Source organism: Scleropages formosus, chromosome 21 (assembly GCF_900964775.1).
Source record: "Scleropages formosus chromosome 21, fSclFor1.1, whole genome shotgun sequence".
Lineage (NCBI taxonomy): Eukaryota > Metazoa > Chordata > Actinopteri > Osteoglossiformes > Osteoglossidae > Scleropages > Scleropages formosus.
In genome coordinates, this window is record NC_041826.1 from 16,188,388 (window position 1) to 16,216,112 (window position 27,725).

General features: G+C 43.4%; 1 protein-coding gene across 4 annotated transcripts in view; it reads right to left on the reverse strand.

Moving 5' to 3' along the window:
* The window catches only part of tbc1d22a (TBC1 domain family, member 22a), a 90,883-nt gene that overhangs the window by 45,625 nt on the left and 17,533 nt on the right, over positions 1 to 27,725 (reverse strand). For 2 of the 4 annotated variants that reach the window (XM_018730121.1, XM_018730122.2), the window contains exons 5-10: positions 26,606 to 26,676; positions 19,726 to 19,854; positions 18,309 to 18,371; positions 17,764 to 17,829; positions 14,119 to 14,233; positions 2,131 to 2,237 (exon numbers count right to left, since the gene is read on the reverse strand). In XM_018730121.1, the coding sequence (XP_018585637.1) occupies positions 2,131 to 2,237; positions 14,119 to 14,233; positions 17,764 to 17,829; positions 18,309 to 18,371; positions 19,726 to 19,854; positions 26,606 to 26,676 (551 nt within the window). The remainder of the gene's footprint in view (positions 1 to 2,130; positions 2,238 to 14,118; positions 14,234 to 17,763; positions 17,830 to 18,308; positions 18,372 to 19,725; positions 19,855 to 26,605; positions 26,677 to 27,725) is intronic. The other 2 variants (XM_018730123.1, XM_018730124.1) reach the window with 2 other exon arrangements.

Below are 27,725 nucleotides of genomic sequence, written 5' to 3' on the forward strand. Positions count from 1 at the left end.
TTGGAAAATCAACCGAGAAAGAGAAACACTGGAAGAATGAGATGCAGAAACGGACAGAGCTAGCAGTCGTAAACACGCTGCCATGTGTTATGTTTAACTGCACACGGTACTGCTTTCCCAGAGGAATAAAAAACACAAAAACACACACATACAGAGGCAAAGCTCACTGATTTCAAGAGGAGGAGCTCAGCATTAGGCACTGCTACTCTAATGCAAGGTATAAAAAAAATGCTTTAATTTGTTTTGTTTTCCTTGCCTCTTCTCAGGTCGCCTAAGAGCACTAATCAGAGAGAAGCGCACTGAAGAGGTGAGTCAAGCACTGCCAATAGCTGGAGACGACAGGATGAGAGCTCTCCATTTCCACCCCCTGCTCACACGAGAAAACGCAAATGACTGCTGGGAACATCCAGCTTGGCTCTAGCAGGAGGCTTCGCTGAAGATCCAAGGGAGGTGAATCAAACCAACACAAAATCTCCAATTACCACCATCTTTAAAGATGAATCTTAAAGGAGGTAAGTCACATCATCTGCGGTGGACTCACCTACCACCACCACACATTTGGCTCTGCAGCAGATATAAGATTTAGACCATGTGTGGGAGAAGAGAGGATCCCCTCCCTCCTTTCCAACACCCAGGGGTCCTGGGACTAAGCCTCTGTCCCAAAAACGTCTCCTAATTTAGAGAGAGGGCACTGAGGTCAGGGCTGATGAGTAAAGCTGTGGTGCAGCACCAGGGGAAACCAACCGGTCTGGGCATGACCTGCCTTTCTCACACTCTGGTTCTGGAACAAGATAACAGTGTTTATTTCTCCAGTGCCATGGGTGTGAGTGTTGCGTTAGCAATGTAATATTAGCAAATGCTAGCAAAGCCACAGTGGAGTGACGAGTATCGTTACCTTTGCAGACTCCTACAGTCCAGCAAAATGCTCACACACTCACGAAAGCTCTTATCCTCAACCTAGAGGCAATTCCGGTGTTGCAGTGTTGTTGCCTTGGGGGAAGAGACCTCAGGGATCAGCTGCATTTATATACACCCTTCTGCCAAAACTTGTATCTGCCAGCGCCAATGGTTGCGTAGAGAGGGGGTCCAGAGGCCACAGAGGACCATGCACTCAAAGAGCTTCAGCTGTCCAGAACCCTTCAGTTCTTAAGTGTTGCTGGATCAACTTATTCCATCAGTCAGAAATTTCAGAACCGATGGCAACAGGCTGCCATTGCTGCAGGTGGACAGGTCATTAGAAACTACTAACCTCTTAGCTGGCACTATAGAAAGTTTTAAATAACAGCGTTACAGCTAAACTATCCGGTGACCTTTGGATCTGATACTCTCAGACTGGCAGAGCACCAACAAAAACTCTTAAAGGTCAGTCTTACTCGTCCGCTTCGTGCTGCACCGTGCCATTTACTCAAACCAAATATCATCTCTCCTCAAAGAACTGCGCATTTAAAAACCGAAAGTGGTGGAGCACAGGCACCACTGTCAACAGCATTCAAAAAGCTGCCTTTGAAACATCATTAACAGAGCGGCAGGCTTAGGGCTAACAGCCGTAATCATAATCCAAAATCACTTTACCAGGAACAAGGCAGGGTTTGGCAGTAAGCGATTCTGAGAGCGTGCAGTAATTCACAGCCTTTGACAGAACGTTGTGCAGCACCGCGGTGCCGTCTCCCTGCTGCAGGCCCAAGGCACAGCATGGGGTGGCACACACAACAAAGGGGCTGAGCATGAGCTGCAGATGGTACTGCCCCCTCCAGGAGACCAGCTCTTCACAACCTATAGGGTATAGCTTAGCCCCCAGACATTCATTTATTTGGTCACACTTAACCCATGATCCTTCTGGGGTTGAAAGCTCTGAATCCTTGATATGGTAAACCACAGGTGGGAGGAGAAACAAGACGTTCCCCATTTCTGCAGCCTTGTGGGTGATGGTGGCTGCTGCGTCCCACTACAGGGGAGTAGAAGGATCCATGTGGTGTGGCACAGCCTGAAGACATGGCAGTCCAGACTCCTCTCTGCCGTTCTCGCGTGAACACACGAGCACCCAAAAGCCCCACACTCCCAGAGGAGCTCCGACAAAGGCGTGAAATTAATCAGCCCTTGCAGTGGCGGAGGAAGGGGGAATCAATTTACCTGAATGCCGTCCAGCAGCTTGCTCATGCACCAGAAGCTGTCAGCCTCGATGTTCCGCAGAGCGTCCTCCTGCAAGCTGGAAACATCGAAATTTTCCACCTCTTCCTCTGCAAGGGCCAGAGCACAGACAGAGAGGGAGATGAATCAATGAGCAGGGCTCAAACGCACTCGGGGGGGGAGCACATGGGTCACTGACTGAAAAATGGAAAAGAAAATGATTATCTTCTTCAATGGGACTTGGAAATACAATTTCATGATAATGAAATAAAAGGGTAGATTTCCCCTCTAAGTGGAAGCAATTGTTACCCATGTTTTGCACTCCATTTATCCACCATCGACAGAATAACACTGTCACTGATGACTGTGCTGGGGTTCACACTGAACACAGCTGGAGTCTGACATACCTTACATAGTGAGTAATAATATAAGAACTCCACCCTTCCATGCACGTACAACTAAAGAGCATATACACATACTTCAAAACGCTCTTTTACTTGGGGGGGGAAAAAACCTCAAACATGCAAAATTCTAGCAAATGGTCTGAAATCAATTTCACCAAAATGGTCCACCTCCTCCACATGTCACGACAAGAGCAGTATCTGCGATCACCTATCTCTTGGATTCTCCTCAAGAAAAGCCTTTCAAATCTTGGATATGATTTTGTCACTTCAAACAGCCATTACAGAGGCCTGGTGAGCTCCCCCGCTGTCGCCTTGGTAACCCAAGTAGATCCCTGAAATGCTGAGCATGCTCAGATCAGTGCCATGGGTCCAGAGAAGAAAGGAGGGAGAATTTGGGTAGCCCCAGACCCAAAGCCTCCATAGTTCTGCTGCTGAATACTCAAAGACTGCTTCCGTTTGACTGACCGTTTATGTATTTAATCACCAGACGGCTCTTCAACTTGGTTTCTTTTAAATCTACTTAACTCCCCTCATTTCTAAGGCAGCAGCACAGGTTTGAGAGAAATGTTGTTCATCAATCCCAGAGTGTGTGACTTCAAAAGTTCCCTTATGTGCATCCACTGAGGGAGAGGCGGGGGAAAATGCGAACCCACTACCAATTTCCACGGCACCCTACAGCCCTGCTATGTTTGGGCCAGACAGGCTGCGATCCACCTGACCTGGTCTGTCGACAGCTCCAGCACACCACATTACCCCTCTCTTCACTAAGGTATCGCTTTTAATCCAATACCAGACAGCGTTTTAGCTTTACTAACATCAACTTCAAACACACAAGTAGGTCAAATGCAAGATTCTTAGTGATCAGGCTTTTTTAGCAAGTCTTGGAGCCCAAGACACGCAGTCTCAGCAGGTCCAGGTCAGTCCATGTCTGTATGCCAAGTGTCCACTTCTGCAGCCAGCCCTGCTGCACCGTCCTACACACAGCTGATGGAGGCACCCCAGCCATAGCTCCCACCATGTGTCTGAATATACGGTTGCAGTTAAGGCCTTCAAGTGCATGGGGTAGTCCAGCAACCCTGAACAATAGCTCCAGCACCCCATAGATGGTATTGATCATTATTCCCATGGACCAACCAGATGCTCCAAAGGTTTCTACTTCATGTTTCATAGATGTGTTTTGAATTTTTTGAACACTGAAAAATGATTTATCTTGCCATGTTGTCATCTTCAGCGCTCACCAATTACAGTAAGCCTCCTTAAATCACTGCAGCAGATGTTTGACCCTGCAGACCAAAAGTCAGAACTACAAAAGGACAAGGAGGTCTGTGTAGCCTCATCTGTGACAGTTTGACAGCCACCGATACATAGAGGTTCTAATTAGCATATCCACCAAGCGGCACGACTCTCTTGGTAACAATCGTGCATCCGCTGCAACCTGACATAGAGGAGTCTGGGATTTAATTACCAGCAAAGAAACAACAACAATGTGCCTGCTTATAAACCCAAACCTCTTCCTCTCACTTAATAACAGGGAAGAGCACACACATACACATAAATAACTTCCTTTAGCTCCCTTTCCACCATGCAGCAATATACAGCTTCAGCGTAATACAATCACAGCAGTGGAAACAAAGCTGACTAATTACAAAAAAAGCAACTGAAAGGAAAGCAGTAATTAAAATACAAAACCCAAATTCCCATGACCCTGACAATATTTACACTTCTGGATTATGAGGGACTAAAATCCAGATGTACCCACAGTGAATCAAGCTGTTCTGAGGTTCTCCTGGACCAGAGCTGCTGTGGCCCTGAATGAGAAAACTACACAAGTGAGTGCTGTGCCAACACTCCGTAAAACAGGTGAAGTACAAAGAAGGAGTGAAGCAGCAGGAAAATGAAGAACAAGCTCCTAAAATAAGGTAAAAAGAAGACATTACAAAGCTATTGGGACACAGGTACACGAGCAATACAAAGCCATTGCAGAAACACCGTAACCGCCCGAAAAAAGTGTAACTAAACCAACAATTACATCCCACGTTTTGTTAAAATGGATATTAATTAATTGCATTCTACCGTGGAACATCTGAAACTAAAAATAATTAATATAGGCACGTGCGCACACATACACGGTTACTTGGCCAGCCACGTTGGACTGAAAAGGGACTGAATGCAAGATTAACTGCAGCGCTGCAAGACCCCGCAGAGAGCGTTAACTTGAAATTTATACATCAAATCCCTTGATGCTCGATAAAACCCAAACGATGACGTTCACGGTCGGCTCATGTCCACCATGTGGACCACAAGAGAGAATTAACACCATGTTGCTGAAGGTTACCACTAAATTCAATGACAACCCTCTGCTCCTAGAATTGATTTCAAAAAGACCCTCTGACAGGAAGACATTAAAAACATCAGGGAGACACTTATTCCGCCAAGGAGTGACTGGAGACTTCATACAAAGAAGCAAAGATAAGTGCGCTCATGGGAGCAGGTAACAGCTTCTCTGCTTTTTTGAGTCAACGTTACAGTAATAACAAACAGTTTTAAAATCTTGTCTTACAGCATCAGCGGCGCAGCTGTCAGCGCTGCTGCCTCATGACATCTAGGTTGGGTGTAGGTTCAAATCCAGCTCAGTCTGTGCAGAGTTTGCATGTTCTCCCTTTCCCTGTGTGTTTCCTGCGGGTACTCTTGTTTCCTCTCCCACTTTAAAGACGTGTGATTCAGGGGAATTAGCAATGCTAAACTGCCTGTAGTGGGTTTGCGTGTGTGGCTGCCATGTGATGCACTGGCATGTATTCCGCCTTGCCTAGTGCCCAGGGATTCCAGGATAGGTTCTGGAATGCGACAACCCTGGCAATGAAAAGTGCTAAACGAAGGTGAGTGACAGTCTTCTAATGTAAAGTATAGTGTGGTTAGCAGGAGATACTACTAGGTGTTAGTGCAACTCTCATACTACTTCCCTCAGAAATGCTGAATCTCTCTTTCAGTATTCAAAGGGTCCAAAAGGATTTAGAGACCATTTCTCTAGCGATCTCCTAGTATCCCCATAAACAGACAAATTAACTGTCCTGAAAAATCGTGTGTCTGCATCCAAACCTCTCCTTCTGTTGATCTAATGTTCTTTATGTATTGTTCTCTGAGATGTAAGTTGCTTTGGAGAAAAGCATCTGCTAAATGAACAAACGTAACTGTAAATGTAAAGTAGCATCACGTCATCTGTCACAATAACCTTTGTATTTCCTGTCAGTTGTACGGGGAGCTGCTCAGGTAATGTGCACCAAAAAAAAAAAACATACAGAAATGGTGGTGTAAATCAAACAGACTACGCTTTGAAAATCACGCATCTCTCTCAATAACTCTGTTCTGAAAACTGCATTTCTGTCTTCTCTGACTTGCATGCTGCTTTGGAAACAAGTGTCTGCAAAATAAATAAATGTAAATGTACAATGTTCACAGATAACTCAAAATCTAGTGCCCTTACAGTTTGCTGGATGTGCAAATCAAGAGCACTATTATTATTCCTCACACGTGTCCATACTGTACACAGAGTGTTTCTATAAAGCATGCCCAGAGGCTTTACTGAGAACATGTCCTCATCGGGGGGGGAAGGGAAACAATGAATGCTTATGAGGCAAAAGTTCAGCAAACCTCAGATCTGACACCAGGTACCTTTGGTGAGCAAATTTATGCTGGTCTGAAAGACAGAACCCCAGCGCCAGGGTCGATCTGCAGAACACAACAGTAGCACGAGGCCCTTAATCTAACGTGTGATACAGCGTGATGCAAGCGACTGCACGGCCCAACAGGGAAACATGCTCTCGGAACACGGAGGGGCTGCAAATCAGCTCTCAGGAGACAGGCAGCAAAACAATGTGTGATCTTTACTGTCGCTCCTGGGACAAGGCTGCCCTGTTGTGCAAGTCAGTTATTCCATTCACACCCTCTCTAGTCATTTATAATATTCACTCCTGTTTTGCTGACATGCTCATCTGATGTTTGAACCCTTTTTACACAGCTGGGCATTCAAAATATGCAACTTGAGTCATTGGACACTTCTGAAAGATACCAGTCGATGTTTGTTTTTCTCAGATTTGTCAGCAGGAGCTGATGTACAGTATTATTACTGTATATTACATTACATTATACACCCCTTATTATACATCCCTTTCTTAGCAATGGTGCTCACAGATTTTTAAACAATGTTCAAGAAGTTCCGTTTTGACACATGCTGAACTTTCCAACTCAACACGACAAACATTTACATTTATAATTCAATTGACACTTTTCTCCAAAGCGACTTACAGGGTTAAGATGCTTACAATCATTTACCCATTTCTACAGCTGCTTAATTTTACTGGAGCAATTTGGGGTATTTTGCCCAAGGGTACTACAATTGGAGGTGGAATTCAAACCAGCAACCAGCTATCCCCATACATCACACCAAGAATAACTTTATGGTGTCTTGCGGAATAGCTAAAAAATACCCTAAAGTGAATTTTTTTTAACACTTCCTGTTGTCTTCCTTCTTTCTGTACAAATAAAATTATGGAATGCTCGTGATAAAAATACCCTTAAAGTAGAAGAGAATGGTACGCTGTATACAAAATTTATATCTTTTAGAGGAAGAATAAAAAAGTAAATTTGTAATATGTGAAAAATTAGGAAAGATCAGACCATTAAGGTACTAATATGATGTAAGAGTAGTATTATATGACATTATGCCTGCTAAGAGCAAAAACTTTGCTGTTTGACCTACTTCAAATATGCATAAATGTATAATTTACTGGTTTATACTATTACAAAAAAAGGACACCGAACAAATTACAAACCAATAATGGCCTCAATCCTTACCAAAGCACCCTTAACTGTTATAAATTACATTAGGTCAAGTGTGATATATTTCATTTGCAAAAATTAACAGAGTACAATTTTTCAATTCACAAATCTGTACAGAATTCAATTTATGGCTTTTTATAGCAAACTAATTAACTAATACCCAAAATATTCAACATTCATGATTAGTCATCTAAAAAGAATTACTTAAAAAAGATGATTTTTCAATTAATTTCAGCACTACATAATATTTTCTGATTCTATAACTGCATATAGAAATGTAGAACTATATTAATATCAGTACATATCCATTTGATTTCCTACTTCTTAATGTATTAAATTATTCTGAGATGTCTGTATTAATAATGAACACCTGTTCATCATTTGTGCAGCAACACAATTTAACAAAATAAGAAACAAACATTGTTGCAGTTCATTCATTTTCTTGACCCTTATGAACGCAGTGTTTGCCACTCTATTGTGGCGTGTCTTAACAGATCAATCACAATGTTTTGTGCTTTCACTCAGTATTGATTTACTCAACCAAGAGAATAGATCCTAGAACCAACTGCAGTAACAACACAACTGCAGACACAAAAGCTACTGTTGTGTGCATTTATATACAACCATCCATGGAACAAAAGCCTGGCATGAGGTCCCAGCACAATGGAGAAGGAAAGAAAGGATAAAGAATTCACAACGTAATAAATCATTTAAAAGCAGGAAATTCTGGCAGGAACATCTGTTAGAGCCCCCTATGTCTAAATGTGCAGGACTCTATCATTTCATATGCTCTTGTGCCCAAGATAACACCCCGACACTCGTGGTACGAGGCCAGAGTGTCCTCCCTTTAAAGTGATGGAGGCTTCTTCAGTGGCCTCACTGGAGTCTGTAAACCGGGCCTGTTGGAGAACACAGAGGAATGCTCACCAGGTCCGCACCACCTAGGCCAAGACAAGTACTTAATGACTCATTAAAGGAGCAGAGCAACTTTAATCAGCCACGCATCAAATCTGGTTTTGGACATCGGGCTCGAGACAGGGAGGCATCCTGAACGGATGGACAGGACTTCATTACCAGCTGTGTCCGCATGTCACGCGCCGTTGCTCCTTCCATTACTGCAGCGGCACAGACAAATGACCCACTACTCTTCTCCTGGAGACCCGGAGGCCTGACTGGCACCTACACACAAACGGCACGAACAGACTGAAAGCAAAGGGCTTCTAATCACTGTCCCTAGTCAGAGACACTACTGGTGACCAGACCAATAGCTCCAAACTGGGACCAACCATTCAGACCCGGTAGGACCAAACTTGGACCCCTACTGCTCTCTGCACTATGTACTCTGCTTTTTGCACACAAAAAAAAAAAAAACCAGATCCAGTTCAAGTCAAGAATTATATGAAAATAGGTGCCATAAACACAAATGTGAGCATTATCACACATGGCCTAAATTAATGGCAACACAGGTTGCCAAGACAAGCCTACTAACATTGTGCTTTTCAATATTTTCACTTCTAACACATGTATACTTTTCATTTGTTGAATTCTCCAGGAGTAAAAAGGCAAACAGCACAAAACAAGAACAGCAAACAGCAAAACAGTTAGAGTTGTGATGGTCAGAGCCATTATATGGCAATGAGAAGGTTCCCGGTTCAAATCCCACACCTTCTTTCTGTAGTGCCCTGAGCAAGGTACTTTTTATGAACTTATATGGTGGGAATAGAAAGCTGGAAAAATTGGAATTTAAGCAACATAAAGTGTTAGATTCATCCTATGCTAGTCAAACTATTTGTATTATGCACATGTATACACACCCAGCTATACAGTGTATATAGTGTGTATATACTGCTATCCCAGTGTATATATAGTCACACACCTAGACATACTGGCAATGCACACAAATCAGCCATGAGGTCATGCTACAGGGGACAGTAAAAGACAATATCACACAGCTGTGAAAGCAGCATACACCTCAGAATTTCCCATGAGTACTTGCAAACAATTGCCAGAGCCTTTAAACTAAATCCCAACTCAGAGAAATTCATCCTGAGAGAATCCATAGGCAAAGACGATGCAAATTACATTATAGATCAGCGCACAGTCAATACTGTGACATTTTAAAATATATAAATAAACAAATACACAAATAAATAAATACAAATAAAATCACCCTGTACTATTTCATTAGTTATCCAACTTTAATTACAAGTTTAAATGTTGTGTAATTGGAAAGAACATTTGTCCTAAAGAATGGAGACTGAACAAAGCAAATTAAGTGAATCTTTGTAAGCAGCATTTCTGGTTCATTCAATGACTTCTTTTTTCCAATAAATAGTGTGACAGGAATATTGTTAAAGAGGCAAAACTTTAATTGCGAAGATACAAGGCTAAAGTAGCACATTACTATCGATAAACAAATTAACCGACTGATAAACAAACAGCCGCTGGACATTCTCTTCCAAATAAAGCTCTGGGGTTTTTCTTTTACTCATGTTTTCTGGGAACTAACTTTTAATTACCTACTCAGCGGTACCTGCCTTGGACAAAGCAAGGCAGCCTTTTAACCCGATTAGTCTACTTGCCTTGTCTCGTCCTTTCATGAATGCTATGGTAATTTATATGCACCAAAGACCATGGAATACGACATGCTCTGAATAATGCAGTGAATAATATCTATAAAGATTTATATTTACATTTATTCATTTAGCAGATGCTTTTCTCCAAAGTGATGTATCAGGATTATTAACTAGTATTTAGCCGACACCTTTGTGTAAGCTGACTTGCAATGTTATATAAACTACACTAAAACCCACACAATAGTTCACTAATCTGTACACCGGAGTCATATAACACACACACACACACACGTTTACTCGGGGGGGGGAAATAACACTGAGTTGCACAAAAAATAATCTAACGCATAAACACTAGTAGCATTGCAGCAAAAATTATTTTTCATTATTTTAATGTTTCATCCAAATCAAGATGCAATTTTAACCATTTATAGAGCAGGGTATTTTTTTTTCCCTGGGGAATTTCAGATTAAGCACCTTGCTCAATAACCCACAGGAGGACCCGTCCTGGAAGCTAAACTAGCAACCTTTAAGTTACGAGTACGTGTCCTTAACCGCTACACTTCTTGCTCCCATACAGAAAGATGTAAAACGTGTCTTATAGCACAGAGTGTTTACTTTGGCAGTTATCCTGGTTATTTTACAGAGACAAAGAGCAAAGCAGAGAGAAGTAGAAGAGAGTTAATCTGTGAAATGCAGCTTGCTTTATCACACGGGCCGTTTCCAGTGCCATCAATGGAAAACACTGCCTCTAATCGTGTCACTCACATCCGGTGTCCCTCTTAATTCATTTCACACTTCTGGGTAGAACAAAACGGTACCCTTACAACAGAGGCACACACCCGCTCTCCGTTTATTCCAGCTTGGAAAATTACAATGGAAGAAGGCCAAAAGATTTACATTTTCTATTTACAGTAATTTAAGTTATTCTTACTGTAAAAAGCCAAGTGTAATCAATTATAATTCAAAAGAAATTCAATGACAAATTAAAATTTAACGCTTTACAAAAAGCACTTAAGTGCTTTAATTAGTTCCAGTGTACAGTAAACAGTGCGGGACATGCTTTGGAAGATGGTGGAGTCTTAGATCATAGTTTTAAATTTTTTATGGAAATCATTACTTAGAAGTTCAGAATTTTGTAAGATTTTGTTTTAATCTAAGTGCTAAATAATGCAGTTGACATTTAAACTGATGAGAAAGACTTTTAACACTGCAGTTAAAAGCATCGCCCGTCAGGAAATTCCTTGTTACCATTTCCTCGCATGGTGGCATTGTGAGTAGTGCTGGTGCCTCGCAGCACCTGGACTATGAGATCCGGCACGGGCTCGATCCCATGTCAGCATGTGCAAAGCTCTCCTCATGTCTGCATGGGTTTCCCCCAGGTTTTCCCACTTTCCTCACCTAGGACATGTTTTAGGCGAACTGGTGACTCTAAACCTCCCTTAATATATATGTGTGACTGACTGCCCTAACACTGACTGGCATCCCATCCAGGGCGTACCCTGCCTCGTCTAGTGCCCTTTTCTTCCAGGACAGTCTCCAGACCAGTGCAACCCTGCTCTGGAGAAGCAGTTTTCGATACTGAGCGAGAGTGAGAATTTATCTATACGCACAGCATCCTTAATTGGTAATGATTGACTTTGTAACTGTCCTTCCAAAGATAAAAATCAAAAATATCTGAGAGCAGCAGCACTCAATATCTACACTAACAAAGCGCAGGTGGTGGTCTTCAAAACAAACACACATCAGCAAATATAGCAGCTTTGATTAAGGTATGAAATCTATATTTCCATCTCGGACAGAGGCTTCCAGTGCAGCATGTTTCCAATGACCTGTGTTCCAAAACAACACACTGCATCTCACAGTGGTGAAGGGAAAGGTGCCGAAATACCCCACATTTGCACAAGACTGGTCCAAAGAATATGTAGAGAAATCTTCACCAGACTTACAGACGATTCCAAACCATCTCTCCTTCTCTCTGCTGCTACTCCAAACCTTGCATTGATAAACCTCTGTGAATAAACTCTATGAGCAAAAATGAGGCTTGCTGAGTGTCCCATGAGCTGCTGCCCCTGTTGGCTCCCTGTGGAATTGCTGCCCCCAGGGCCCACTTTGCTGTGGGATGCCACACCTGACCCACAAGTACATATTCTCCTCCAGAGGCTGAGGCCCCCAGATTCCACAATTTGATGACCTCAGACAGATCCAGGTGCACAGGTTACTTCTGATGCTAAAAATGTCCCAATTCCTTAAAGCCCAGAGGAAAAACAGTGCTTATCAACACCATTTAAGTAAAACAAGGCTAGCATCTGTATTTACATATAAACAGAACCCACAAATTCACTGTCCCACACAACAAATCCACTCATTACACAAACAACCAGTATCCTGTACTGAAGGCTCATAAACCAAACCACATTTCTTTTTAATCTTTAGGTCAAAATATCACAAAAACTGCCAAGAAAAAAAAAAAAACACCATAAATTTCCACTGCAATTGGAGGACATGGGCTAAACAAATCTGTGAATCTGAACATAAGTCCACTATCCGGTCCAATGGTACAAGTAAAACACAAAGCACAGTACACGTAGACCAACACTTTCCATCCCAAACGCTGCTAACGTTCCTCCTTTTCCTTACACCCACTGTGCAAAAGACTTGCCGGCACATTCCACTCTCTGGTTCAGCCTTTAACAGTGAATTCATTGCCTTAAACATTGTTTACTGGGTTTGGTGAACACTTAGCAGACCCCAAGCTGAAGCAAAGGCCGAGGTTTGCACTTCTTCATATAACTGATGCCTTCGTTCAAGAAAATGTATAATATTAGGATTTTATACTAAGCTGCTTAGAAAGATTTACTCTGGGTAAATCGCTGGGTAATTTTTACTAGAGGAACTTAGGGTAACACTATTACTTTGACCAAGGATATTACAGCAGTAGAGCGATTTAGACCTCGGCTCTTCAATTGCAAGGCAACAGCTCTAACCACTACTGCTGCTGTTGTCCTTTTGGACACAGGAATACTCTCACCTAGGCCTGTACTGTCTAGACCCCTAAAGAAGGGTCACTCACTGGGTAATGCCTCAAAACCTAAACCTGGGACACAACAGTATTCTCACTACCACTTAGACACCCACCATCATCACAGGCGCAACAGCCATATAATTAGCCGCTGCGTTCTGCAAACTGCGCTCATGAAAAACGATGTCCCCTGTTGTCAAAAACAAAGCATCAACTTTGCACATTGTCACTCTGTCTTCTGGAGATCTAGCCGCTTTCAAATATCATCATCATCACCATGTGAACACTTTAAAATAGAGAGATGCCTGTGCTTTTGAGTCTCCACCCAGAAGCACAGACAAAGACTAATCGGATTGTGACATTGTTATGATTCGACACAGATGCATTAGAACATTCTACAGCTGAGCCTTGGAGGACAAAGGGCTCGTGGCCTCCTGAGTGTTTTCCCTCCTTCATCTGATGCTCTAGCATGCAGAGATCACAGTCACATTTCAAGGCCTGCTTGATATTAACGTTAAGTTAGTTATTCTACAGATTTCTCAATTATAACACTGACATTAAGGGCACCTCCTGTGTCTGCAGTCCCTTGTTTCCTAGCAATGATATGACAGCCCCCAAAAAGGGGGACAGAAAAGGCACCACTGGAATAAAAAGCAAGGGCTAACATTTCACCACAGTAAGGGGATCACATCTAGGATCAGATTAACCACATCGACAGGGGAAAGGTGTTCTGACAGATGACGTGAGGCTGCTGGAAGAAGCGGTGAAACCAGCTCAGCCTCACACACCGCTGTAAGCTGCTGCATTTTCTTTAGCACTCTTTAAGCCTAATGTGTTTAACACTGATGACTTACCAGAGGCAATGCCTACGGAGGGGAACAAATCCCCATGGCATAGTTACAAAGCCCTAAGCCACAGACGGCACCCAGTTATCTAGCTTCCAGCAAAACAAGGCCTGCATTGTTGTTTATTCAGAGACGAGCCAATCAAGCTATTACCAGGCCCGTTCCACACGGGTGAGTCCTAATAAACTGGTGCGCACAAAATAACTTGGTGGAACAGCAATACACAAAAGCAAAATCCATTTTTAAAAAAGGAACAATATGTAATGTTTTTTGGCACTGGAGATAAGAATGAAGGAGCGTGAGGAACTCACCAATGTACTCGAAGACAAAAACGACGAAGAAGGGCGTGACAAGGTCATTGATGCCTTGAACGTAGCCGCTGGCTGGATGCCGGATGGCCCAGATGAAGAGGATGCGCTCAAAAATCTGACAGGTGAGTTTTAAAAAAAAAAAAAAAAAAAAAAAAAAAAGAAGTTATAGTAAATGACAAAACATAGAAAGAAGAACAAGAACAAAGAAAAACCTTAAACTAATGGTGGAGTCAATTCCTGACTTTTGATTAAATGCATAAATATATGACTACAAACTCAAGACTCAGTCAAGTCATACCATGTTTACAGGGGCATCCCAGAGTACCTTAGTGAAACTAACTCTGCATCTAACTATGCTTTGTTCATGAAAGGGCTCACACAGAATCCTGCGTGCAGCACACCATCCCCTCCCTCCAATTCACCATGTTGAGAAGATCCCGTTCGACACAAAAAAAAATTTTAATTTTGATTAATAACACTCAAGTGGGGCCAAGGAACGATTCGTTTACTTGCTACCAAAACGGAGATTTGCCAGAGGACAAGTTAAGGACACAGGAGGATTCAGCCGTGTATGTCTGGGCATTGGTCTTTGACATGAAATGACACGCTCCGGTGTGAATTTAGTATTTATAGATTCAGGTCAAGATCAGTGAACTTCTGTTACTGGATCAGGGAGCGAACATCTTAGGATAAAATAGATCACACGCAACACGTTCAATTATTCATCTGCTTTTTCACCCAGCTTCCAGATACTGCTTCTCAAGGTCTTTACTTCTAATTTTTTCTCTGCTTCATTTTTTTTATCCACAGGAAAACACTTCTATCTTCATTTAAGGCTGCAGCACAAGGCGGTTTTAATGTTTCACCTTGCTGTCAGCTCTCTAGAATTAAAGAGGATCAAGTTCAACTTGAATCAGACATAAATGGTTTCAATTTTTTCCTCACTGCATGTAAGTTTTGACATCACCAAGCCACCCACACTCAATGTCATTTCTGAATAAATGCCGCAATTAAAGTGCTCAAAAAATAAACAAAAATAAAACAAGTATGTCTTGTGCTCTAAGCGATGCTTTTCTCTAAACAGAAGGTGGGGTTTGAACCAGGTCCTTCGAGCACAAGGAGGCAGCTCTATCCACTACAATAGCCCTTGTTCTTCAAAACAAACACTTACGATACTCATACTGCCCTGCTGCCTAAAGCCACACGGGCCACAAAGCAGTGGGAGAAGCCAGTTCTTTTAGGCTCCCCTTGACGCCCCCCTTTGAGACGTACAGGCACAACGGTCCATTGGCATGGCCCATCAGGACGTAGAAATAAGGTACTCAAGGAAGCTGCTGAAATCAATAGCCAGCCAGACCACATTGGGGATGCCTTATGCAGCTAGGTCACTAACCACTTTTGCCTATTGCTTACATTTCAGCTAAATCAATTTGGAAAGATCTTGTTTGTTCTTTGACCCTTTTTTCTTTATTAGACCAAGTGCCTCTCAAAGGAAATGCAGAATCCGGAATTCAAATCCACAAATCTCAATGTTCACTGTGTTCTGAGTACTACTTTCGAGTGAAGTGCCTCAAATTGCCCCACACTACAGCCCAAACTCCACTGAACACATGAATCATTGAACACAATGAATCAAGAAGTAGTTCGTTTCTTGAGCCCAGCACTTAAGTGAATCAGTCACCTTACTCCCTCTACAGATTCTGGGTTAACAATATTAGTAGACCAACAAAAACTTGACCTCAGAGAGCAATGAAACATAGCTGCAGAAAGTCAGCTGTATCTATACATCCCTTATAGGGACTTTTAGTAGCCAGTCGTGCAAATTTAACCTAGTGTTTTCAGCCCTGGTAATAGGACACGTTTTACGGGACTGGTGAGACCCATGCAGTGAGAAATAAAGAGGTGTAAGTTGTGAAAAAAAGTAGCCAAGGCATCACCACAAGGCCCAAGGAACAGGATTAATGCAGCAACTACAGGAGCATGCAATGATAAGGAAGGACCTATAAATGGGGGTGTCAATTTTTTTGTGTGTGTGTGTGTGTGTGTGTGTGTGTGTGTGTGCAGCAGTGAATGAATGTCACTTCACGCTGAGTATCACGGAACCCACATTGGTCTGATCATAGAAGCCCGTGAAGTCAACCACACTACATGACGTCTGGACAGATGATTTGCTACTATTACTGAAGAAAGAGAACTTCCACAATGTCATCCTGTATGGTTCCCAATGAACACAAGCTTCCACTTCTTCTCACAATGCCTTGGTAAAGGCCCATCGACCAGACAATCCTGTTTTCTTCAACAAAGGCTGATCTTTTAAGACATTTTAACTATTAACTTCTGCCTCTGCAGGGAGATTTGGCCTGGTAGCCTTGATCTTCTGTGAAAAACTAGTGAAAATGGTCTCATCTGTCGGCAGTAACGCAGAGCCTCTATAGACACATGAGCACGCTCACATGAGTTGTGTTCTCCAAGAGTAAGTCGCAAATATATCACTATATGGTTATAAAATGCCTTCCGCTGTTTCCAACTTATAACTGTCACCTGATTATTGTGCTACATATGTTCAATATGCAGATATTGTGTATCCATCCAGAGCCAAAACAGAATGATTATGAAAGGATTTGCATTTACCATCAAAGGGTTTCAATTTGTTTCTGATAAGAGACAGAAGGCCAAAAACATCTGGATCCTTCTCAAGGCAATGTACTTCTAATAAAGGTAATAATATTTTGTTTCCAAGCTGACACAGTGCTAGAGATGAGCATCTCCTTTACTTTGAAATATGATTTCCCATCTAAGCAAGGCAGAAGTTGGCTGCTCAATATAAGGCTCCAATAGGGTTTAAGTAACAGTAAGTAACCAAATCCAGACAGAACACCAGCCTTGGAGATGTAGGGGATACACTAAAGCGCATGACAGAGAGAAGATGAGCTAATGCACACAATAGTGCACACGGAAACATGGAAAACCCTACACTGTCACATGCAAACACACATACTGAAACATACACGTTCTTGCATGTTACATGGACAGATTCATGCAAGCACACACAAAATCATTCACAAACTGTCACTGATCCATACACATTTGCAAGCACACACAAACCCAGACCTGTTAGTCTCAAACTCTCCTTCCATAGACCAGGGCCCATATACGAGACAGAGAAAGTGTAGGAATGCAGGGAATGATCAGCACAAGATCATGAGAGAGTGCTGCATTTGGTTTTTGACTTTGGTCTCAGTAGAAAATACTGATTTGTTTTCACAGTAACAAATCCCCCTAATATTGAGGTATATTTTCCCAAAGATGTGTTTCAGACATGCACAAAAGTCGCAGTCTGCCTGGACCTGCTTTCATCTGTCCAGACCTGCTTTCGTCTGTCCGGAGAGGTTCTATGGGATGCTATGAAGGAATACTAATCAACCCTTTGTGAGCTCAATTTTAGCAAGCGTAGAAGCTGTTCCATGTCCTCACAAATTGTGCCACTCTCCAATTCTGGTTTTGGAGGGATAACCCTTGATGGTGAAAAAGAAAATAACATGCATATATTTCAGTGTGCATACATCAGAGTACATGGCTGTGGGGTCGTGTGAATGTGCAGCACGTGCGGGAGGGGACCGCTGGCAGAACACGGGTCAGTCTCACCTCTTGCACAGAAGGTTGTTGAAAGAGAGGAATAAGGGGATTAGTTCTTGGTATGTCAATGTGAATCTGCAGGAAAAGAACACAAACAGGAGCACAGGCAAGTTAGCCGGGGCTCGTAACAGCCATCCGGGGGGAGGGGGAAGGAGTCGGTTACTGGAGACGGTTCTCCAAACCGCAAGCCAAAAGACTGCTTAGGGCTGAGCTCAGTTCCTGGGTGCCGTCACCCTGAACTGGGCAGAGTAGTGATTCCTGTCAAATCCGTGGTCAGCCAATTAACAGTCAGGTCCCCAGGTCAGGTAATGGCCAGGTTATTCTTGGTCTATAAATGTGTCGTCACAGCAGATCTAAACTGAAGCTCATTTTACTGGCTGAAATTACTGTAGTAACTTTCAGTCCCTTGGAAATCCAGGTGCCCATTGCCCTGAGCAGCTATTGGACGTCTCAGTGTGAGACAGAAAAACAAAGAGAGAAGACCACAGCCAAAGCCCCACTGGCATGCTTCCAAATACCCCCATAGCTGCTCCAGTGAGGCCCAACACTCTTACCTCAGTTACTCTGGGCTGTAGAATTAGACTCTCCGGACTCATACGGGGAATATCTATGTGAATCTGAGAGAGTTGCAGAGAGAGCAACAGAAACAAACACTAAACAGCCAACAGTAAACAAATTGGACAAAACCCAGAACCCTGAGAACTGCAGCTGGATGGAAGAAAAATTACAGCTTTTATTATCAGACCTACTCAGTAAAGAACATTACAGAACTACAAATGGCATAAAGTCTATATATTAATAACGAGACATTTAACTACAAATTGTGGAAAGTTTCCATGTTTCTTCTTCAAATGACTGGAGTGGAAGTCGACAAACATTTATTGCACATCTGGAAAAAACATCTCTGTAGAAGATGCCGCTCTAATCAGGGTGTGGGGAGGTGGCAAGGCCAGTGCAAGACTGTTAACTGGAATAGGAACTGGAATGGAACAGAGCACACTAGCGACGAGGAGAGGGTCCCAGCTCGGGCCCCTTTAAAAACTGGGGAATCGGACATTCTGGTCCCTTCTCGAAAAATAAGACATCAAAGTTTAATAAAAATACCAGCACTATGATATTCAGAAACTTTACATGTGATATTTTAATACACTGAATATTGGAGTTATAGTCACAGATTCAATTCACCAAATTATTTGCCCTGAAAAGCAGTGCACTCTGCTTAAGATTGCCCAAGATGGGAGGAGACTCTATATCCCCATCAGTGCGGGGAAGGCATGACCTGACAGTAAACTCCTAACAAAGCTCTGAGAGGGTGAAACGATTTCTAGGTTCTGGACAAAAGGAGGGAAATTTTCTGCAGAGCTCATCTTTCAGCCTGAAGCCATTGCTTTGTATGTGACAGGCACGAGCAGAAGCTCTTACTGGAGCACTACTGGATCTCTAATCCTGACCAGGGGCCGGATCCTTCTGTCGGACAATCCCCTAACAAAGGCCTACTCTATGGAGAGGCCAACGACAATCGCACACGGCGGGAAATCGCAGTCAGCAAGATTTAGCACAGAAGGTTACACAGTACACCCTCCCTCACACAGAATCAATCAGCTGCATCTTTTTTCTTCTCCACCTCTTAAAGGCAGAGCGCTGTTAATGTCTCAAAGTGGGCCTAAAAGACCTATTTTGGTACTATGCCATGTAGCTTTTCCTTTCAACCGTGCAGCTTCTGCTTTTTATGCTGGTATACTGCTTCATCGAACCATGTCCAGGTGCTTCGTCCATGCTGGATGATGCTGCATTTAGGTTACGGGCCCTGCTGTCTCAGCATGTACTATAAATGATTTTTGCCTGTCCTCTCCTCAGACTTACTCTACGAGTACCATATCAACTCCAGACAAAAGAAGATGTCATGCACCGATGTGTAGCACTTGGGCTAACAGAGGATCAACGCAGTCTAGTGCGGCCACGGAGTCGTACCTGTCTGTAGGTGTCCTGATGGTGTTCGTCATTCCTCGAGTCGTAGTACTGCTCGATGAAGCCAAAATACTCTTGCCGCTTGCGCTGCAGCGTGCTCGCTCGCCGTTCCACGTTGGCTGGGAGGTAGCCCTGCAGGGAGCACAGAGCAACAGTTCATACACGTTCAAATCAATTCACTTCGACAGAACACTGTTGGCTCCTGTTTAACTAGGGGAGGAACATCAGGCGCTGCGTGAAACCATGCGGCCTCCTTCGAACCGCAGCTTAAGCCAGAGGCATCGCAGTCGCAGTGGGAACATGTCATAAAGCAATTGTGGACCTGCAATGATTCTTTCATTACCTCAAATGGGGAAACACAAAGAGCTGAAACGCCAGACATGTCAGCTTTCCTCTCTTCTGGCCAGATCACTTGTGTGCTAAAGCTTTCTGGATAAAATACCTGTATACTTAACTCCCTGCAAATCAGACAAATGCAAAGACCTCTAGGTGAGGGGTGCACAAAACAAGTAGAGCTGCAGGATCGCCTAGAAAGTAAGTACAAACCGACTATGGCAAGGGTCATCCTAAAAACAAATTAAATGAAAACATATCTGGAGAGAAATAATAATTCGTATTTGACAATCGCAAGGTCACATCCAAGTCCTCGCAACCCACCCCAGGGAAGCACAGGGTATTCCACTGGGGTGAGCAATTTTGACTGGGCCTTAACCCAAGCCTCCACCAAGTTTCATGGTTAAAAATCAAACTTCATTCTTGATCGTTCTGCTGGAAACGCAGAGCAGATGTCTGTTCCACAAAAAGAAAGTCTCCAGATAAAATAATTGATTACAAGGAAATTTACAGCCACAGAAATCCATTAATCACACGAATGGCTTCCCAAGCACCCATTTTTTACTCCTGTGCCCAGACAGCTTTTACAACAAGATGTATGTGCTCCACGCAGACCCCGTACACCAGAAATAGGGACAATTAGCATATGTCAGTGTAATTAAGCCTAACAGATAATGGACTTTGTGGGGTTTAAGGTATTGAAATAAGATGCCAAACAGTGACAGCCAGGGGACCAATGTGTAAGCAGATGCATTTCATAACACTAGAAGGAATGTCCTGGATGGGCTGTGCCCTGAAGTATGCCTGAAATCCCACTTAAAGAGTCTGTACTGATACATATATCTTATATACACGTCTATATCATCTAATAGATATTTATCATATATGAATTTTAGATTTTTTTTTTTTTTTTTTTTTTAAAGAAATATGTCCATAATGAAAAGGATGATTATTATTACTAGTACTATTAACCTTTATCTAGTTGAAATCTGGGGGAGCACGGTGGCGCAGCAGGCTTGGCCATGTCCTGTTCTCTGGTGGGTTTGGGGTTCGAGTCCTGCTTGGGGTGCCTTGCGATGGACTAGCATCCTGTCCTGGGTGTGTCCCCTCCCCCTCCAGCCGTGTGCTCTGTGTTGCCGGGTTAGGCTCTGGTTCACCACAACCCCGCTCGGGACAAGCGATTTCAGACAGTGTGTGCGTGTATGTGTGCATGTTTGTAGTTGATTGTTTATTGTTGTAAGTCACCCGAGACAAAGATTTCAACTCTACAATGATTTACCCATTTAATGCACCAGGGATTCTTACTGTATCATTCTTGATTAAGTACCTTAAACAAGAACACTACAGCAGCAGTGGAATTCAAATAACATAAAATTAGAATTGGTATTTTCAATTTCAATTCTTTAGAAAATATTAAAGTCAGTGTCAGATAGGCATCCAAAGGTCGCAGGTTCAAATCCTAATGTACTGCCGCCATTAATGGGGCCGCTGGTAGCATAGTGGTAAGAGCTGCTTCCCTTGAACCAAAAAGGTTCAAATCCCACCTTAGGCTGCAGTACTCTTGGGCAAGGTACTTAGCCTAAATTTCTCAAGTAAAATTACCCAGCTGTATAAATGGTTAAATAACTGTAAGAAGCTGAACATTGTAAGTCGCTTTGGAAAAAACAATCAGCTAAATAAGTAAAGGCAAATATAGTAGTAGTGCAACAATGCAAACTCCAATAATTTGGATTGTACCGCCAGGATATGGTATGACAGAAAGTAAACTGTGAACTCCTGTATTTGCAAGAGAAACAAACAGTGAAGCACAAATAAATTTCAGTGGGTCATTCTGTCTTTCCATGCTGACGTAATCATCTATAAACCAAGTCAGAGAGAATCACCTTCATTTGAGACAGGGGAATCTTTTTAGAGAAGATCTAAAACTTACTGTCCACTCTGAGTCACCTCTTCAACTGACATTCGTAACGAGCCCTCGGCGATGGTCCACTCAACAGACAGAAATAGCATCGCTTCACCCTTCTTCTGACGAAGGGGAAATCGATACACGGCGGAAACCAAACACGCATACCCACCTACGGAGGCCACTGGGCCGGACAGAGAAAGGCCTCGCTCAAGAACCTCCATCCTTCTACTGCAGGGGGGTGCTGGGGTACCAGAAAGGGTGCAAACGTTCAAGGAGGAGTAGTGCGGGCAGAGCGGCAGAGCTTGCCAGAAATGTGGAGAAGCTCTGAGGACTGCGGGCCCTAAATAATGCATGAAACCCCAAACAAGGCACGGCTCTTCATCAAGTCCCTCTCCCCAGCTGTTGCAAGAGGGGAGGCCATTTGTCACGGCGCCCCACCATCAATATTAACTAAATGGGAAACATTGTTTAATCGCCTGTGCAGATTTGCCCTTCAGAATAATAAAGCTTCACCCAGAGCTGGGAGAGCGAGTCGCAGCAGCCTTCATCAGAAGAGCAGAGGCCTCTCCCTGGAGCCATGGGCCCGCGGTATGCAGAAGGTTCTGGAAATTTTGGGTAGCAGTCAACGACAAGGCCAGGTCTCCTGCAGACCGCCTCTGGGGACTCAGCACAGAACTTGAAGGAAAAATTCTTTTTAAACCACCAAGACAGCTTGCGAAAGCAACTGAGCCTTGTTGGTAAGTTAAGAAACAAGTGAGAAAAGTGAGAAAATAAAAAGTTAACGCAAGTTGTGCTTGCAAATTCCTTTTAGAAAAGTGGCGGGGGGATTTCTAAGGAAACATTGCTTTTCATACAACTCTGGATGTGAATAGAGGTAGGTTTTACATTTTGAGTAAATTTATTGGCTAAATAATTTAACAACTGTCGTCAAAACAACTCTGTCAGGTTATAATTGTGTTGAAAAATAAGGCAAAAAAAGAAAAAACAAAACAATGGAACGCCAGGAAAAATGGTTTACAGGTAATTTGACGTTTAAATATATTTTCAGAGCACAGCTCACATTAAGGATGCATTTGTAGAGGCATGTATCATATTTAGTTGAAGCATTAAGAAAAAGTTAAGATCAATCAGAGGGCTTCGCAGATGGAGTCTCAATCTTGGCAACATTTGGCCACAGAAACGGCCATTTCTCTGCCAGCATTCAAATTTGACAAAAACCCACAAAATAAAAACTGTCAAATCTAAATTATAGTATGGAAATGCGAGTAATTAATTCCCTTCATATTATCACTGGACGACTAATTTCTGTCTTCAAACCACTGCACTGTGGACAGAAAAAAAGCATATTTAATATGGGGAAAAACATGTTAGGGGTTGTCTGTTTCGTGGCTAAAGGTTAATTCTGTCGTTTATTCACTGCCTGTATTTAACTGGGAAGGTCAGCTGCCCCTCAGAGAGGAGACGTACAAAGTCATCTGTCCAAGAAAGTTGCCCGTTTGAGTTACATTGTTGTTCAGACCTGTTTTAGTTTGGCAATCATGATTTTTCCCTGTTGCAACCTCTCCGCCTTCACTTTTTTTTTTTTTTGATACGGTGTACGGCTAAAAGCATCTGCTGCTGTTGAACGTTAAGGATGTTTCAGTGTTTCCTGGTGCCGAGTACCTCTGGCTGTTCAAAGCTCATTTACTGCATTCTCTTTTACATACAGAGAACAAATGCAATACTACCATAAGTTAGCATCTATCAAAAAATCATGTCATTTCATCAATGACCTCTCACTTTAGAAACTGACATTATGGGAGGAAGCTGCAGGAGAAGGTATTAGCATTTTCCTGCTTTGTCCTTTGATGTTTCTCTTCACATAAGAAAAAACACATTAGAACCACTTTGCTCAAGGTTAAATGAGAGTTTATGGTGGATTAGAGGACAAAACAGCGCAGATTTATTTGAGGAGCATAGCTGCGTGAATATGGTGCGACGCAGCGGAAGTTTATAGTCTGTCGTTGGAGCCGACGTAAGACTGCAAACAGGAAATGGCACAAATCAGAAAGTGACAAGCAGTAGCCTTGTCCCATCATATCCAAACATGGAGCTCCTTGCCACCAAACACCAACCTGTCAGATACTCCCCACTCTACTTAATATATGCTGAGCTACAGTAAACAGGCTATCTGGCCTCCCAATCTTTCTGTATCTTTTCTTCCTCTTTCTCTGGCTTTAGGAGAATCAATTTTCAGAGTAAATTAAATCTTTATTTTCTACCAGAGAACTGACAAACAGAAATGATTTCTACTTAGGGAAGCATCCACACGGGTTCCCGGGGAGCCTAGGAGCAGGTTGTGTGGAGTCAGCAGGACGGGGGGGGGGGGGGATCGATTGTGCATTAAAGTCTCCGCTCAGACGGAGCCAGCACACTCCCTCGGTACCCACAGGGGTCGGTCCAGTTATCACTCTTGTTAAAGGATGATATCAAACGGTTTAGATTCATCGCCCAGCCCCTGCCCATAAGACACACAGGGACACACAATCTCACACGCACGCACGCACGCACGCACACACACGCGCACACACACGCACGCACACACGCACGCACACACGCACACACGCACAGCCACTTAGCCCCCCACCATGCCTGACAAGAAGTCTGATAGCCCAGATCGTTGTGGCTTGATTACAGCAGAATTATGGCCTGGGTTTTATGGCCTGATGGCAGACAAGCATGCCGTAGGCAAATGAAGGTCGATCGGGAGAAGACTCCACGGCCCCACCCTGACAGGGGAGATATAAACGGGTGCCCTCCTTCAGCTCGTCCACCATTACACCCAAGTCTCTCTATTTGTCTGGGTGACCAACTCCACATGGCAGAGTCCCCAAGTGTCCCGCCGGTTAACACTAGGGGGCATTCTTGCGCCCCGTCATCTAGGCTCTCAGCTTGTTCCGTGACCCGTCCCAAACTGCCTCCCTTCAGCCCTTAATACATCATTGCCAGGCCCCGTGCAGACCACCCACACAGGTGAGGGCCACAGCTCTGTGGCACCACGATCCGACACTACGCTTAAGCACAACTCCCTCCTGCCTCACTTTGTTAACGAAACCTGAGCAGTACGAGCTCCCGGAGAAATCGCCTGGCAACAGCAGAGCGGCCGAGAGCGAGTGCCTTCCTTGTTAAAGCTTATTAGTGCAGAGAGTGTCCCTCGCCAAGAGAAAGTGCTTCATTAGGCGGCAAACACTCAATATTCCCTCTTGATTTCCATGTTGAAAGACTGCAGAGAGCTACCTGGGCGCAGGGCTCTGAACAAGCAGCCGCTGACAATACGTTATCACATGCGAAAAGGCAAGAGGCAAATTGAGGTTAAATACCGAAGAAATTACGCACCAACTGCTTTCATGTGTGCTTCTTTTTTTAATTCTCTTTAATCTCCCAATAAAGATTTACTAATGACCGAGATGCAAATGAGAGGAGGGTTGGCCCCCTTTTCTTGCACGCAAAGGAAAACACGGGGGAAAAAAATGGTTATGAAATGAAGAGGAAAAGAGGGGGTTAAAAAAAAAAAAAAAACACACACACATATATACATATATACACACCGTCTGTCCCTTTGTCAGGACAGCTAAGCAGCCACTGGAAAGAATACATTAAATTGCAGCACAGCGGTGTTTTCTGAGCCGCGAAGGTCATGGAGAACACGAAGGTGCGCTTTCGCTGTGTCGAGCACAGTTTATGGAATACAAATGCGAAGCGTTGAAGAAACATTTTTTGGGGGCGCGTATCGGAGAGCATCATGATACAGAGAGGATTTAAAGGTCATGGCAACGCTCAGGTACTTTGAGTCCTTCGGCTGGGGGGAGAAGGAACCACGCGCGGCTGGAACCTGCTGTTGGGGGGGGGGGGGTTCAGACCAGGGACAGGCAGCACATTTGCTGAATTTTAATGGCAAAGTCCTCTGTTCTCCTCCAGCTATTCGGAGAGGAGCGCACATCTTTAATCAGATTTAGGCAACCGGGACATTTTGACACATGATGGTGAATCTCAGAGCTTATCGCCGGGGGATCAGAGGTGAGGACGAGAGGTGCACACAACTCTTGAGAAGAGACCTCGTGAAAGGGCTTCCCAACACTACAAGTAATGGAATCATACACCAACTACATTATATTGTATTATTATGTACATCTACATGGATTTATTCAGCACAGAGATCATCCACAGTATTCTAGTAGCAACCACTGGCAATGCCTGAAGCCTCAGTGCACAAGTCAGCTTCCAGTGAAATTAATTCTAATCAGCACAAGTAACAAGCCTTACGGTCCAATTAGGTTAGTTTCTGATGACCACAGCGGACAAGTCATCACTCTGAGCTTCATTAGGACTGAATGGTTCAGTCCCCCAAATGTGAATATTACACAAGCACTAACATCCTAATAAAATTCAGGCAGACAAAAACTCAGGGTAAAGAGAATGCAGAAACAAGATAGTTCAAAGAGTACAGAATATTTAAAACAAAAGGTCAAAAATAAATACAATAACATGATCATTTCCAGACAAATAAAGACAGCAACAACCCTTACCATATTTACCCATTAAAGGGGAGGGTAAAATCACACACCTTTCATTTAAAAAGCTGGGCAGGGGCGCAGTGTCACTCACCGACAGAAGCTTCCACGTGATCGGGCGTACTTGCCGCGGGATCCCGGACCAGCTCAATTTTCGAAGCTCCTCTGCAACAGAGAGAGACAGAGAAGAGAGGAGCACTCAATGAGACCGGGCAGTGAGGTGGGCCGGAGACCAGGGGGTCCAGGGGAATTTCAGACAATCATTTTTAAAGCCAGAGGACTCAAATGAGTTGAGAAGGAGCCGGCTCGCATTCCCAGAGCTCCGACTTCTCAGCCCCCCCACACACCCTAGTTCCTGGCCTGTCCCCCACACAGAAATAGCAGCCCACAGAGCTCTCCAGGACCACTCGGGATTTAGGACTTCAGAAGTCTCAATTATATCCCACCTTATCTTCATCCATATTTCTTCTGAAGAGAACAGAATTAATCCTCTCATGAAAAGGCCCAATTTACTGTGAGAAGAGCCCTCATCGCCTGGCTATAAATACATCTGGAATTCAAACTTTTCCTCCGTTTTGCACTTTTGCTTCATTAGAGAGTTCACAAAAAGAACAAACCAGCTGTAATACTACAGGAAAATATTGTAATTTCATCAGTATAAACAAAGCCTTTGTGTTAACACAACACATATTATACAGTATATCCTTTATATTTATATTTACAGCACACAGAAATCCACTTATCTGAATTTTAAGTCTAGGTAGGCAGAGTCCCCTGTTCATTAGTCAACATGCGGTACATGTGAGGCAGACCGCAGTGTGGAATGCTTGTGTGTGTTCCCTGCAGGTGATTTCACTAGATGGTTCACCCGCTCCAATACGGCCCACATCGTAACAGCCCTCTAGCTGCCAAACCCGACATCCTGAAGCATGGTGCACTTATGCTAAATGAATCTTGCTAAAAGCTCTAAATGTGACCTGAGGTTATTCCTGTCATTCAAATTTCAATATGGCCATCCACCCCACACTGCAGCTCAGACAAAGCAGCCCACTGACCCAAACTATTTTCCACCGAGCCTGGAAAATAGCCCAAAATGAAGCTGCTGCCAGGCACATCTGATTGAGCTTCCTGCTAAGGTTGTATCTTGACAGCAGCCAATGGATCCCTAGACTGAAATGCAAACTGATCATACAGAAGGACAGACAGCTTTCAAA